This window comes from Marmota monax, unplaced genomic scaffold, assembly GCF_021218885.2.
Source record: "Marmota monax isolate L192 unplaced genomic scaffold, Marmota_monax_Labrador192_F-V1.1 WCK01_AAM20220418_F8-fsc00250, whole genome shotgun sequence".
Lineage (NCBI taxonomy): Eukaryota > Metazoa > Chordata > Mammalia > Rodentia > Sciuridae > Marmota > Marmota monax.
The window spans coordinates 89,712-103,983 of NW_026693876.1; the positions used below are offsets into that span (position 1 = coordinate 89,712).

The window sequence follows — 14,272 nt, forward strand, 5'->3', positions numbered from 1 at the left end:
CAGCAACGGCAAAGCACTAAGCAACTCAGTAAGACTCTGTCTCTAAATAAAATACAAAATAGGGCTGGGGATGTGGTTCATTTGTTAAGTGCCCCTGGGTTCAATCCCTGGTAGCAAAAAAAAAGGAAGAAAATATATGTTTCTATAGTATTATTCTTATAATAAATGAATACCATTGGTCCTCAATTAATTTTATCTATTTTTCCAGGTTTTCTACATATTATTTTAAATGTATTATGAAGTAATGAGTTAGACTTAAATAAAATCATTAATTTTAGTTTGCTAAAATGATTTAAAATTTTTCTTCCATTTTACTGTAAATTAACATCTCATAAGATGCTAACAGAATTCTAGTGAGTTAGTATTTAAGGGGTAGACAAACTGTCACAAGAATGAATTTTTTTCTTTACATATCATACTACATTCAACTGTTGATAAATATAATCTTTAAAAAGCTACCTTACTTTAAAATAAAAAGATCATTCACTAATAAAAATAGCATTTTTAGAAGTATCATAAGGAAAAGGAATGGATAAGCACTGGTATAAACCATTCTTAGTACCTAACAGTCTTTATGAATTCCACAACTTCAATGTCAGAATAATACTTAAGATATAACTTATATTTGATTATTCAGAAACACTTAGGTAGATTCAACCAAATTATTGATAAATTTAGAATAATTAAAATCCTCATGAAGATTCAATGTTCTGTGTATGTGTGAAAATTATCCATGTAGCACGATTTTGATCAAGGTAAGCATATTTGCACAATACCTAATTCTTCCTCCATGGTAGAACCCTTGTTTTGTGAGCCAGAAACTCCCAAAACTCTGTTGAACAATATAGAAAAGGCACTGCCCCAAACACCTAAAATAAAGCAGAAACAGAATGATTTAAAATATAACTGGATTTAGAAATAGCCAACATAATAAAAGATTTTTATCACTTACCCATTAAGAAATGCAAGGGGTTTTCTTCATATTTCTTCACAACTGTTCCCATAAAAAATTTGCTTCCAAATAAGTCAGGAGCCATAAAAGTACCATATTTAGCCATGCCAATCTCATAGGGACTAAATTCAACCCAATCTGAAAGCATTTTAAAAAGCAAGATATGTCATTAATTGGAAAACACTACAGAACAATTCACATTTCAACAATACTCTGATTATTCTCATTCATTTAATCAAATTAGTAAAATAAAATGTTAACCAAAGGCCCATTTTGTATATGACACTGCATACAGGTTGAAGAAGAAAAGCCTCTGGATGAACAAGATGCACAATTCAGAGATCCTTTCTTATTTGCACCAAATGAATACCCACTTTCATTTAAAAATTTGGATATCTTTTATAAAGTCTATCTTACTTCTAAAGAATGTGAGAGTGAAAACATATTGAGGGTCACAGACAAGTCAAGATGGCGCCTGGCACTTTGCCAGAGGGAGTGGTTTGTGAAGTAAAGCCAGGGAGCCATTAGGATGATGAAGATTCCTTAATGACCGACTGCTGTATCCAATGATGTTAATTAATTTAAGCTGTGTATAATTATTAAGATGATGAGGATTCCTTAATGACTGATTGCTGTAACTGGATGATGCTAAATTGAGTCAAGCTGTGTATTCAATAATGTATATATACCTTTACTGTCCTACAATAAAGTGGCTCCCGCTGTATCAACCTTCACAAGTTCCTTGTCACTCCCCCCCCACCCCCGCCCCGCCGTTATTTTGCCCAGCCAGCCTGCGGCAAAAACAACCAACAGGTATAAAAGCTACAAAGGAGACAGGAGAAACTGGAGTCTTTCTGACAGTATAAGCAGTCTATGAAAATGGGAAAAATGTTTTCTAACATTTTCTTTTTTCTTCATCTTCACTTAATTTTGCTTATTAACCATTTATTCTAACTCCCAGAATCACAATGCAAAGTTTCATGCTCATGTCTCAGAAACACATGGTGCCAGGGACAATAAGGGAAGGAGAGGACAGTATGACAGATGTCTCTGGATATTTTTCCTAAAAACATAATGAACCCCACCAGCCAGTCAGAAATTCCACCACACTGGCAGAGGCTCCCGGAAGTATGACGTGTCTACTTTTAGAGCACCCAGGAAGTGAAGCTACAGAAAAAGCAAATGTTTTTCTCTGAGATGTATTTTAAAATGGGGGGTTTTATCCATTGGCCAACACAAATATAAACTAGTACTTTTTAGGTTCTTAATAATAAAAAATGAGAATAGTATTTTACATGACAAATATATATTACCCAATTATAAAAAGTATAACCAATGAGTAAAAGAACATTGCATTTCCAAAAAGCACTAGGTTCATTGTCTTGTCAACTGTCATTGAGAAGTGGACAGCAAACAAGTTATTTAGTATAGTCATGATTTCTTTTTTTTTTATCTTATTATTTAAATGAAAAGATACTACAAACTACTTTCATGCAGTATTCTCTACATCAAGAAAATCACCTAGCCTAATATTTTCCTGTATTTTCAAATGTTCTTATGTTAGAGAAAATTATGAAGCTGAAATTGCTTATGACCTTCTTCTCAAGAAAAGCATCGAAACCACAGTGCACAGGACCCAGGAAAGGTCCTAAGAAAGGATACACCTACCTGCAAACATCAACTCCGACACATCAGGTTTGACATGGAGACAGGTAAAAAGTGGCAAAGGACATCGGGCGGCACTGACTTTTTCCTTCAGATTACTCAAAGTAGTGTTCATTCTCTGTCCAAAGAAGAATGGATGAAATGGCTTTAAATATGTGAACAGATAAACATACATAAAAGCTACTTAAAGTAGTACTTTCAATCAATGTGCTCGGGGTTTTCTAAAAATAAACCTTATTACTTCTAGAAACCTATGGGTCCTGAATAAAAATAACAAAAAGAAAGCTCTCTGAAAACAATTATCTGCATTCCCCTCTCAAAAATAAAAATTATAACTCTAGAGACATGTCTCTATTTGAACTGGAAAGTAATTTGGCAACTCTGGAGCCTGAAAAATAATTTGGCAACTTTAGAGACTGGAAAATATTTATCCCCTGGAGCCCCTGACGCAGACTTTTTTCTCTGTCTCCTCTACTTTATCTTCAGAAGAAATGTCACCCTGTGACTACATGTCAAGTGCGTTTCTTCCTGTGGTCCACTTCCTCTTCTGACTCTTTCCAGGCAATCTTCATTCTTCTTCTACTTTAAAAATGCCACTGTTTCTTCTATTTTTAAAATCTTATCTAAAGAGATTACCATTCCTGGGAGGCAGGGAATGGACAATAAAAATGTGAATTTTCCAAAGCAAAGGATTATGAAAGCACTTCTCCACACATCAAAACTAATATTTTTAATGAATGAAGAAGCACCATTTAGAAATGCAGGAGAGTTGTCATATCTGTCAGGGAGAACGTACTCAGTAGATGTCGTTGAGAAAATAAGTTGAGCTGAGTGACATCAACCAAATGTCCCGTATTTCACTTTATTCAAAATACTGTGATATAGAGTCTACTTGTATTAAAATGATTGTAGATGGAACTGTGTCTTACGTTGTGAATTAGTGTTTCTCCTATTAACATTCCAAAGACGTCCGTGAAAGTCACAGGCTGGCCAGAGCTTTTCTTCTTCCATAAAGACTCAACGTATCTCTTAACTTTCTGTGGTGTGAGCAGCAAAAGGGGGTTATGGCTAACATTTTTCATTAGCTCTTCATTAATCTCCTCTGGCCCTTTCTCTGGGAAATCTGGGTGAGAATACAAGGTTGACATGTACCTATAAAGAAATCAAAACACAATCTGTAAAGATCAAGAGCATTACCTGAGAGTCTCCTAAGAAAACAGGCACTCCTGATCATAAACAATGGTGGGTATATTTGGTTAACTGATTAATCTGATTGAAGATATTAACCTATTTTAGAAAAGAATACATCAATCAGAAAGGAGCTGGTCTACAATGAAAGCAAAGGAAAAGAGTCTCAGAGGAACACTGGATTTCCATGCACAGTCCAGGACAGGGGATGCCCTGCCAGACCTCCTGTCCACTCTCTAGTTGCCAAGTCTTTATCAGACTTTTAGAAACAAATAACACCAAAACATTTGAGTCATGTAAGTAACCAACTCCTCTGGATGCCATAGTAGCAAAGCTATCTGATGACCTGACTTTCTGTTAGGATTATCTACCGGCAGAAAAATGTGCTGTCCACTATTATGAATGGTAAATCTCCTGACTAATGTTTTGGGTTTTTGTTTTGTTTTGTTTTGTAAATTGTTCACTGGTCAAGTTGACAAAACCCAAAACCTTGCCAAAGGTAGACCTCAGAAGTCTTGAGAATATGAATTTGAAAGTAAAATTCCAGAGAAGAATAAAGTATGGTAAGGGATTTCTTGTGAAGCCTCTTGGTCACTACACATTTGGCCTCTTGTGAATCATCACAAGATACTGAAAATCACCATGAGCCTTGTATTTGGTATCTAGACAATATGTATTCAGTTACTGACTTTCCTCATGTGAACCAAAATCTCTAGTACTGCAGAGCTCACAGGGAATAGCAATTGTTCCTTATCTGAATCCATCAATAATTGTGATTTCCTTCAGGAGAAGAACTTTGCTTATTCATTCATTTTTTTAACATCAGTGACCAGCTAATATTCAAGACAAAATGGTTACCCTAAGACTTATCATCTCTTCAGGAAGAGAGAAAACCTAACTTGTTGAGACTCTGCTATGTTCTGAGCACTGTGCTAGCTAATTATTCAGAAACCGCTCGCTGTCTCAAAGACCCATAATGGTATCTAGATCTTCCATTTTAAAGACAAGGAAAGAAAGGATTGGTGTATTTTAATAATAGATTCATATTCCCCAATTAATAACAGCAGACTAGAATTCAAAATTTGTCCTCTTCCTGATAGTCTTTATTTTTACATGTATTACACAAGATTTTCATTTTAGTGACCAAACTGTTCTTACCTTCACAATACATTAGAATTTCTCGTTGGATTTAGTGTTTCTTGCAGAAAAATTGAGTATAATGATAAATTTAAAAATGGAGAGTGACAGACCCTAAAAACATGCTGAACAAGAGCAACAACAAAATTCTTGAAAGATCTTTCTAACACAAACTGCATTTATAACTGTACCCATGTGGTAAAGATAAATTGAATAGGTTTACTCTGAACTCAAGCCTAGTATAATCATGAACTCAAGCCTAGTATAATCATCAAATATCTATCTAAGTACAGCTTAGTATACTTGAAAGATACATTATCCATCCATTCCTGTAATTTTTCCAAAGTCTACATGATCATCCACATCAACGGAGATCTAATATTCTGGATACTCATCATTTTCAGTAAACGTACACATTGTTATGATGGCATTTGCTTATATTCAAGGACTTGAATGTTTTTTATAATGAGGAAACATACATATGAGTAAAATAACCAGACAAAGACTTAATGTCAGTAGAAATCCATTTAGTCACTGAAACAATGTTTTTAAAGCCAAAGTTTCAAGGAAATGGTATGAGCATCCTACTCCTGGAAGTCACCATTCCCTACTGTTCACAGAATGATCTGTACAAATTATTCAAATCTTATTTCCATTATACTAAGATTTCCCTTCTCCATTTATATTTAGCTGGACTTTAAAATGAATTAACCTGTAATTTTACAAGTATGTCTGCCTGGTAGATTGCCTTTAGAAGGTCTCTTCCCTTCTTCCCAACATTAACCACCTCCTTATGGGTTAGATGTTGCCTAGAATCGGAGACTCTGCACTACAGTTTAAGAGGTAGGTCTTTCCACCGGGCCACAAAGCATGCAGATGTCAGCCCAATTCTTTTATTGTTCCTTGCAGAATGACTGCAGTCCACTTCTGCTGTTTGGGGGATGAAGTAAACACACTCATTGTATCCTAACCCTTTTCTTTCTTCCCTGCTCATGCAGCAGCTGACTTAGGAATGCAACAGAAGAGCCTAGACTACTTCAGCCACTGGCATTGGACTAGTGGTCTTTGTCGTTCAACCTTTATGAATATTATGCCTCAGAACCGGCCAGGGTGAGTTGGACATCCTTTCCATAAAGACGTTATGGTCACATCCAACACTTGGGTTTTGGCTTTCATGATAGCTAAAAAAGGAAAAATAGGCAACAACTAGTTTTGCTGTGCAACTATTTAATCTTAAATAGCTTTTTCTGCTTCTTTATTTCCTTAGTTCCGTGAGTGCAAGGTTCAGATATAACTGGCTTCTGTGTACATAATGCCATCTAAAGTATAAAAATATGATCCCAATTTTTAACTATGTAGTTCGATCTCTCAACTAACAACTAATTTCCAATTATACCAATCAAGTTTCGAAAAGGTAGGTGTCTTAGATCTAACAGCTTCTGTAACTGATTAGTAAATGAAAGGGTCTTATACTTATTTAATCTATGATTCTGTAAATATCTCCTCTCATTTTAAACATATTTTTCTGATGCAACACCTATCTAAATGCCTCATAAGTGTGCGATTTTAAAAACTAAATGATGGCAGAGAAGAAGAAATCTTCAGTTAAATCTCTGTCTCCAACTCATACAATTCATGTTTGAAGATCTCAGTACCTAATCCCCAAGACTTGCTCAATCCTAATATTCAGAGGTATACACTTGGAATTTTTGTGTTTAAAAAATATCAAAGTGATTCTCATACATCAGCTAGAATTTGGAATGACTTGAGAAGATCTTCTACATTTGTGAAGCAAATATCCTGAAACCTTAGAGGAATTTCTACAAGAATTTTCCCCATAAAACGCAGTCACTTATACATGTCCTCATTTAGCCATTCAAAAACCACCCAAGGCAACCGAGGCACTGTGCTAAGTTGGAAGGATTCATTAGGGACCAAGACAAGCTTAGTACCCACTTCAAACAACATGTTCTTTCTACTTATGTCTTGCTTTTTGAGCCTATCCCTATTAATGTGACAACTTCTGTTAAAATTGTTCCTTTTACCATGTTCCAGGAATTCTTCATACTTTTAACTTTGAAAGTTCTTATTCTCAAATTCTATTTTAGTCAATTAGATGGCCTGGGCCCTGCTGTCCATAGATACAGAGATACTCACATTTTGCTCTAGATATAACACCGCCTAGGTTACTATTAACAATTATTATTATTAATAATAATAATGTTATTATTAATAATAATACTATTATGATAAACAATTAGTATCCAGTAGCTACTTTAATGCTGCAAGAGAACAGCCCCTGAGGAAGAGAACTGTGCTGAAACCCTCAGAGAACACAGACTGCCATCGTCATTCCCCTAGGTTACTCAAGCCATGTCTCCAGGTTGGCTCACACCTAGATTTAATGAAACACAGGTAACATCCAAAAATAATTACCATAAAGGCAGTATCCAAAAGGGAAGTTTGTACTATCTAGAATTCTATTCTGTATTCACAAAAAAACTTTCTGGGAGGTCCAGGGCTTCTCCTGATATTTCCGTGTTACCTCATTTCTGCTAAATAATGGTCACGTATCAGCAGAATACAAAAACTTACGCCACCCAGAATTGTAATTTGTTTTTCCAAGTCTTTCCGAATTCCTTCCTTTGAACTTTTTATTTTCTCACTATCCTTTTCAAGACAGAATTGTTACCACGAATCATCGGACCACATTTTCTTCTGTCTCATGGACATGTCTTCTCTTTTTATGGCTCACATCTGTGCGTTCTATCTTGCCTCCTGTTTCTGTTTAAATCTTTTTTTTCTTTCTTTCTTTTTTGGGGTACTAAAGATTGAATCCCGGGGTACTTAACCACTGAGCCACATCCACAGACCTTTTTTTATTTTATTTAGAGACAGGGTCTCGCTAAGTTGCTTAGGGCCTCGCTAAGTTGCTGAGGCTGGCCTCAAACTTGAGATCCTTCTGCCTCAGCCTTCTGGGCTACTGGGATTACAGGGGTGCACCATCATGCCTGGCCACCTGAATCTTTTTTTTTTTATATCTGTGATCCTTTTATTTCCTTATCCTTCATCCATCCCTCCACACTAATTCCTTCACTTCAGACTTCTACAAAAATACTCAAGTACCTTCAGTGCTGAAAACAAAACAAATCAAAATCCTTCCTCAATCTCTACACTGTGTTCAAATATTGACTGTGCTTTTCTTCCTTTTCTGACCAAAGTGCTTGAAACAATAGTTCTTTCATGTCCCACATTCTCATTCCCACTTTCTGCACTTTCACCCTGGAACGATTCATTTCTTATCCTTTGCGTTTTCACAATCAAAAAGTACACTTATTTACTTTATCAAATGGTTCTTGACAAAATCACTGAAGCTCTCCAAACCCAGTTCTAAACTCTCTTTTAAAAAAACACTATTTGGGTGGGCATGATGGCACATGCCTAAAATCCCAGTGACTCAGGAGGCTGAGGCAGGAGGCTTGCAAGTTCAAGGTCAGCCTCAAAAACTTTGGAAGGCTATAAGTAATTTAGTGAGACCCTGTCTCAAAATTTTAAAAAAAATATATAAAAGGGCTGGGATGTGTTTCAGTGGTAAAGTGCCCCTGGGATAAATCTCCAGTACCAAAACAAAACAAAATAAACAAACAACAACAAAAAAAAAAACACAATCTCAAAGCACTTTCCACCCTTGCCTCCTGGGACTTATCCTTTACTTGACTTTCCTCTATGAAATCTCTTTGCAGTGTCATTGTCTATTAAGTTTTGAGACACTTGGGGTTCCACAAATTAAACTGTTGTTGGTGGTAGCTAAAGTAGTAGGAGCTGATGAATCACCAAGGGGGATGTCTAGGTAAAGTAAAGCTCAAGGGAGATGCTGGAGGAAAGCCTGTATCAGGGGGAAGGTGCTGTGAGAAGCAAAGAGAATATAGTATAGAGAGCGACCCGAGAGGATGGAAGGGAGCCAAAAAGTTATGACAGGAGCAACTGGGAAGAGGGACAAGTCAATGTGTAACATGCCTCAGCTCCTGTCCCCTGCCCCCCAAAGAAGTCAGGGAAAAGAAGAACTTCAAAGGCACCGTCATATTTGGAAATTAAGTGGTCCTTGAGTGTCAATCTATTGTAAGGATTTAAGGAGTGCCTGTCCCTTAAAGAAATGGAATACAGAGAGAGAGAGAGAGAGAGAGCAAGAGAGAGAATCTTTAAGACTTTGAAAGATTGAGCAAAAGTTACTCATACATAAAAGCTGTGTAATTACATTTCATAGAACTTGTTTTCAGACCCCTCAACAGGAGAATATAAGAAGACACTGCCCCAAATCTGTAACCAAAGCAATTCCTACAGCTCTAATTCAATCCATGCATACACAATCATACATGTTTGCAGAAAGACCACAAATCATCACTCAATGCCTGGACTTTCTTTATCAGAGAAGTTTAAGAAAGCAAACTTCTTGCAGTACGCCAGGATGGGCAACAGAAATCTAAAATGTTTTGAGTAACAGAAAAACACTCACTGAAAGAATAATAGCAAAATGATTAAGTAGGAAATTTAATGTAAGGGTCCAAGTTTTTCCATCCCAGTACTCGTTAAACAGGCAGGTGCCTGCTCTTTCCTTCAAGGGAAATAATAATGATGGGCTACATCCTTCTTTCATAGGAGGTAAATCATTTTGAGGTACAAATAAAGAAGGTGGCAACCATATCTCTGGGTTACTATTTTTTAACCACGGAATATGGTGCCAAATATTTTAGAAACTATGGATTATTACACGTGGAACTCTATTTGGTCCATGAAGCTGTCCATAAGAAGACTGTGGTTTAGTTGAAAGAACACTGGAATGTACAGGGAGATGAGCTTATGTGCTGGCAATCTTGGACGAATCACTTGGCTTGTGAGTCAAATTTTCTTTAGCTCAAAAATGAAGAAACTCATACCCACCTCACAGGAAGAAATTACACAGATGCTTTAACATTCTAGACATATAAAATAGAATATTATGATACACAAGCATTGCCATGGCTGGGTGACTAAAAAGGTCTTGTAAGCTGGAGTCAGACTTTTTGTAAGAAGGTGGTACTTATTTGAATATCACATCTGAGCAAGAACTTCTATTTGATTTTCAATTGGCTTTTGGGGGCTAGGCAAACCAGAAAGAATGTAGCATCATCTCTGAAATGTTTTACATTTGTTAAAAGGCAAAGCAATAGACATAAATGTTATGCATATAGACACTGTAATTCTCCACCTAAATGTAGCTGAACTTTAAAACATCAAAGGAAATAATGTCACACTCAGAAACAAATCAGTGAAACATATCATATCTTTGCTTTAAATCATTGTTTTTCTTCTTCTGTATTCTATAGTATCTTGCATTTCCTTCTATTTGCCCTAAAGAAGAAAATGAATACCTAGTGAATCATATAGACTTAGACATGTTTGCAGAAAGACCACAAATCAGCAAATTATAGGAAGATTAAATTAATTATGGGTGGAGTATGTTATTCCACTTCTGTGATATTTATCTAGAATTCTCTTCAGTTGGTCTCTTTTTATGTTTTAACTACATTGTACGTTAAAGACAGGCTTAAAAGAAGCAGATGTATGGCAAAGTCCTTACTAGGCATAGAGTTGTCTTTTAAATAAACATGTTGAGTGGACTGTGGTATCAGGCTGGAACATTTCAATAATTTGAAGTTAATGCTCAATTTTCTAAATCCGTTTTCTCTTCTAATGCTTCATTTGGGTGAATTCTACACCTCTAGAACGACAAAACTAAAATCAAACATGCATACTAACCACGTGGAGCCAGAAAGACCAGCAACGTAGGTAGCACAATCCAAAATTCCTGATTCATACAGCGCCTTCATTACACCGGAGAATCCCACCATGGCCCGGAAACCCCCACCGGAACCCAAAATGGCCACCACGGGCACCTGGAAAAGAGACCATGCACACAGTAAAAATCACAAAGCACATTTCCCTGTAGTCTTGATTTTTATGTCGTACATTCCACGCTTTGTCTTGAAGAAGTACAAGTTCACTTATGCTTTGTAATGCCAGTTTTAAAAGAGAAGAAAATAATATTTTATTTCATGTAAACCAAGAAACAAAGTCAACTGGAAACCAGGTTTTAGTAAGATGATTTACTCTACCAACATACAAAAAACGCTGTATTTGTTCAGCCTTTGTAATCTTTTGCCTGGCTTTTAGGTGCAGTGTTTTATTTGATTCTCTTAAAAATCCCACAAGGTGAGCACAAAACAGTTTTTTGCCCATTTTGTAGATAAAAGTCCTAAAAGGATGGTGCTTCTTGTGTAAGATCTGATAGCTGGTAATCTGCAGTTGAGTAAGCACCGTTCTTTCAAGTTATGTTTATAGAACATTTAACACTTGGTGACAGATCTGATGCTGGGAGGAAAAGAGAGGAAGGAATGTGGTCAGATGGTCAGGGTGTCCAGCTCTGCTCACTAGCAGATGATGATGTCCTTACCCAGAGCAAGGATCCCAGGGCACAAAGCCAGGCTGAGAGGACAAGTGCACTCAGTCTTGGCCCAGCTGAACACAAGACATGATGAATGCACTGTGTTTCTGGTACTCAGAAACTAACCCCCGAGTGCCCACTTCCTACTATGACATATCCATGAATGATTGTTTTACAAGGTTGGAAGGCATTATGCAACTCTGAAATATGGATGGAAAAGTCTGCAGTTAGGTAGACCAGTGAATACTAGGGTGTCTAGGAGCAAATTCCTAACCCCGAATCTTCTCTAACACCAATTGGCCTCAAATCAAAAGACCCTAAGTGTCCAACCCAATCAAACTCGAGACTCAGAACAAAAACACACCTGATCCGTGCAGGGCATCAGGGTAATTTAAATGGCTGTGAGATCAGTACAATGCTCAAACATTGATTTCAAAATCATGAATAAAGTAAAACACAAGTTCTTGATAGTTCATCTGAAAGAGGAAATAAAGCTAAGAAAGAAAGCTGGGGTGGGTTGTAAAGTGGGAGAATGGTAGCCACATAGGTTGGATCAAAGAGCAGGAATCTGAATAAGACCTTGAAAAAGGTTGAGTCTATGGCAGTGTGATGATAATAAGCACAAGAGTAAATTTATTATTCCAAGCACTTGGCTCAAGGTCAGGCCAAAACAGGCATAAGAAGGAAAGGGGATGTGATTTGGGGACCAGAAGGCCTGTCTTCTTATTGCAGCAGGTGGATTCAAAGGAATTTGAGAAAATGGGAATCCGAACGGCTTAAGGCAAAGCACATGTTAAGGCTGCTATTGCAGAAGGAAGGTCCTGTTTTTAAAGATAAAGCAATTGAGACACAAAGACAGCTTTCCCAGGGTTCCAAAACTAGAAAGTGGTGTCTGGGTTCAAAGCTGGATCAGTCAGATAAGAAAGCTGTTCTTTCACTTTGACTCTGAAAACAAATGTCCCCTGCTCTTCCCAAAATAAACGTTGTGCCCTGAGGCAAAGAAAATGCTCTCAGGGCTTAGTTGACTTACCTAGAAAAATATTGGGTAAAACTAATGATCCTGGAACTTTTTACAGCTAGTGAAATTCTCTGTTTCATAACTCATACAGAAATATGAATTTAAAACTATAAAATTATAAATGTGAGCTGTTTTTAAAAAAGGAAAGGAAATCTGATGCATCAAGGACATACTTGTGTGGCGGCTCCATTGTGGACATTTTGACATAATCTATTTCATCAAATCTTCCCAGCTCTCAAACCAGAGTCTTTTAATTCCATTTTTCAAAAGAGTAAAGCATACTTAAGACTACGTTCACGGGCCAGTAGCTTATAAGTAGTAATAACCAGGACTTGGACTATGGTGTGACCTGCACAAAAATTCATGTTCTTTTCTCTTTGTCATTGATTAGAAAGGAAAGAGTGATCTCTATTGAGAGAAACTGCTGTGTGTTTAGTCAAACTATATTTTACACTCATGCATGACTTTAAATAATATTAGCACAATTTTATCCAATAAATGAAGGCTAAATTTCGATGATTTAATACTCTGGTCATTCCGAAATAATGTTCAAAGACATAGCTGGAGAGTTATAAGGTATAAGTATTAGCCCTGGATGTCAAATAAATCAGAGTAGTTTATTGTAGTAGTTTTTAGGTTGAGTAGTTTTAGGCTATATTTAGGTTATATTTAGACTTAATATCATTAGCATTCCTCTATAGATGATGTCAGTAAATATTTCTCATACTTTTCTCATATGATTATAGGAAATGAATTTTCATTTACCAAAAGCCATGTGTTTTGATTTAATGTCTTGATACACAGGCTTATCCATATCATTAATTTCCTTCCTTGAAGAATAAAATTATAAAGTTTGAAGGGCATTTTACATAACTCATAAGTTTTTTAAGACTGAACAATTGTTTAAAAAAACAAAATAATGTCCTTACCTGCTGTATTAGGGTTTCCAAAAAAAACCAGAACCAATAGGATGTGCATATTCAAAATGAAATTTATGACAATGAATTTGCTCGCACAACTGCAGATACTAGTAAGTGTAAATCTGGTATGTAGGTCAGCAACTTCGGGAGAGCTGAGGGTACAGGTGAGTTCCGCAGGAAGGGCTGGAGAAGTCTCTTCTGCTCAGGGAGCCCAGTCTTTTTGTTCTATTCAGGGCTTCAAATGCTAGGATGAGCCCCCCCACACACTCATGTCGGAGGTCAATCTGTTACAGGTCAGCAACAATACCTGCAGCAAAACTAGCACCTGCCCCACATGCTGCCTCCTTCATCGCCACCCACAGGCATGAACTTGCTTAACTGGCCTTGATCCCCATCCTCATCCTCAACAGCCTCATTCTCAACAGCCAAGGGCCTTTGTGCCCCTTGAAGAGTTTTCCCCTCAGTGACTGCAACTGGAGTCTCTGGGACATCTGCTCTCCTGACCACTTTGCAGCGCCATTTTATTCCTACGCTGTTTATGTCCCACTAAGACCTCAGATGAGAATGACTCGGCTCCATTTCTCATCCGGAAATCTGACCAGTGCAAGCCCACACCTGCTCTGTTCATCTTCCTGAACTCTTCCGTGGGGAGTCCTCCGCCACCGTCTGCCCTTCAAGTTTACAACACATAAGGGGAATGAGAATCAACAGCATGAAGTGCCATTGTCGGAAGAAGGGTAGAAATAAGAAGTATTCTAGAGGAAGGAAATGCATAAACAAAGGAATAAAAATTCCTACTGACATTCAAGATCTAATTCTATTACCTTGTTCAGAAACTGTTTTGCCCTGCCTCCCTCTGCCTGACTAGTCCCCTTCTCCCTTTTCTCTAGTCTTTATCTTGACTTATGTGA

The 14,272-nt window shown here is 37.1% G+C and overlaps 1 protein-coding gene across 1 annotated transcript in view; it reads right to left on the reverse strand.

Annotated features, from left to right (window-relative positions):
• The window catches only part of Pla2g4a (phospholipase A2 group IVA), a 128,456-nt gene that overhangs the window by 33,714 nt on the left and 80,470 nt on the right, over positions 1-14,272 (reverse strand). The window contains exons 8-12 of the mRNA XM_046462691.2: positions 10,739-10,875; positions 3,547-3,769; positions 2,621-2,735; positions 953-1,090; positions 777-869 (exon numbers count right to left, since the gene is read on the reverse strand). Of these exons, the coding sequence (XP_046318647.1) occupies positions 777-869; positions 953-1,090; positions 2,621-2,735; positions 3,547-3,769; positions 10,739-10,875 (706 nt within the window). The remainder of the gene's footprint in view (positions 1-776; positions 870-952; positions 1,091-2,620; positions 2,736-3,546; positions 3,770-10,738; positions 10,876-14,272) is intronic.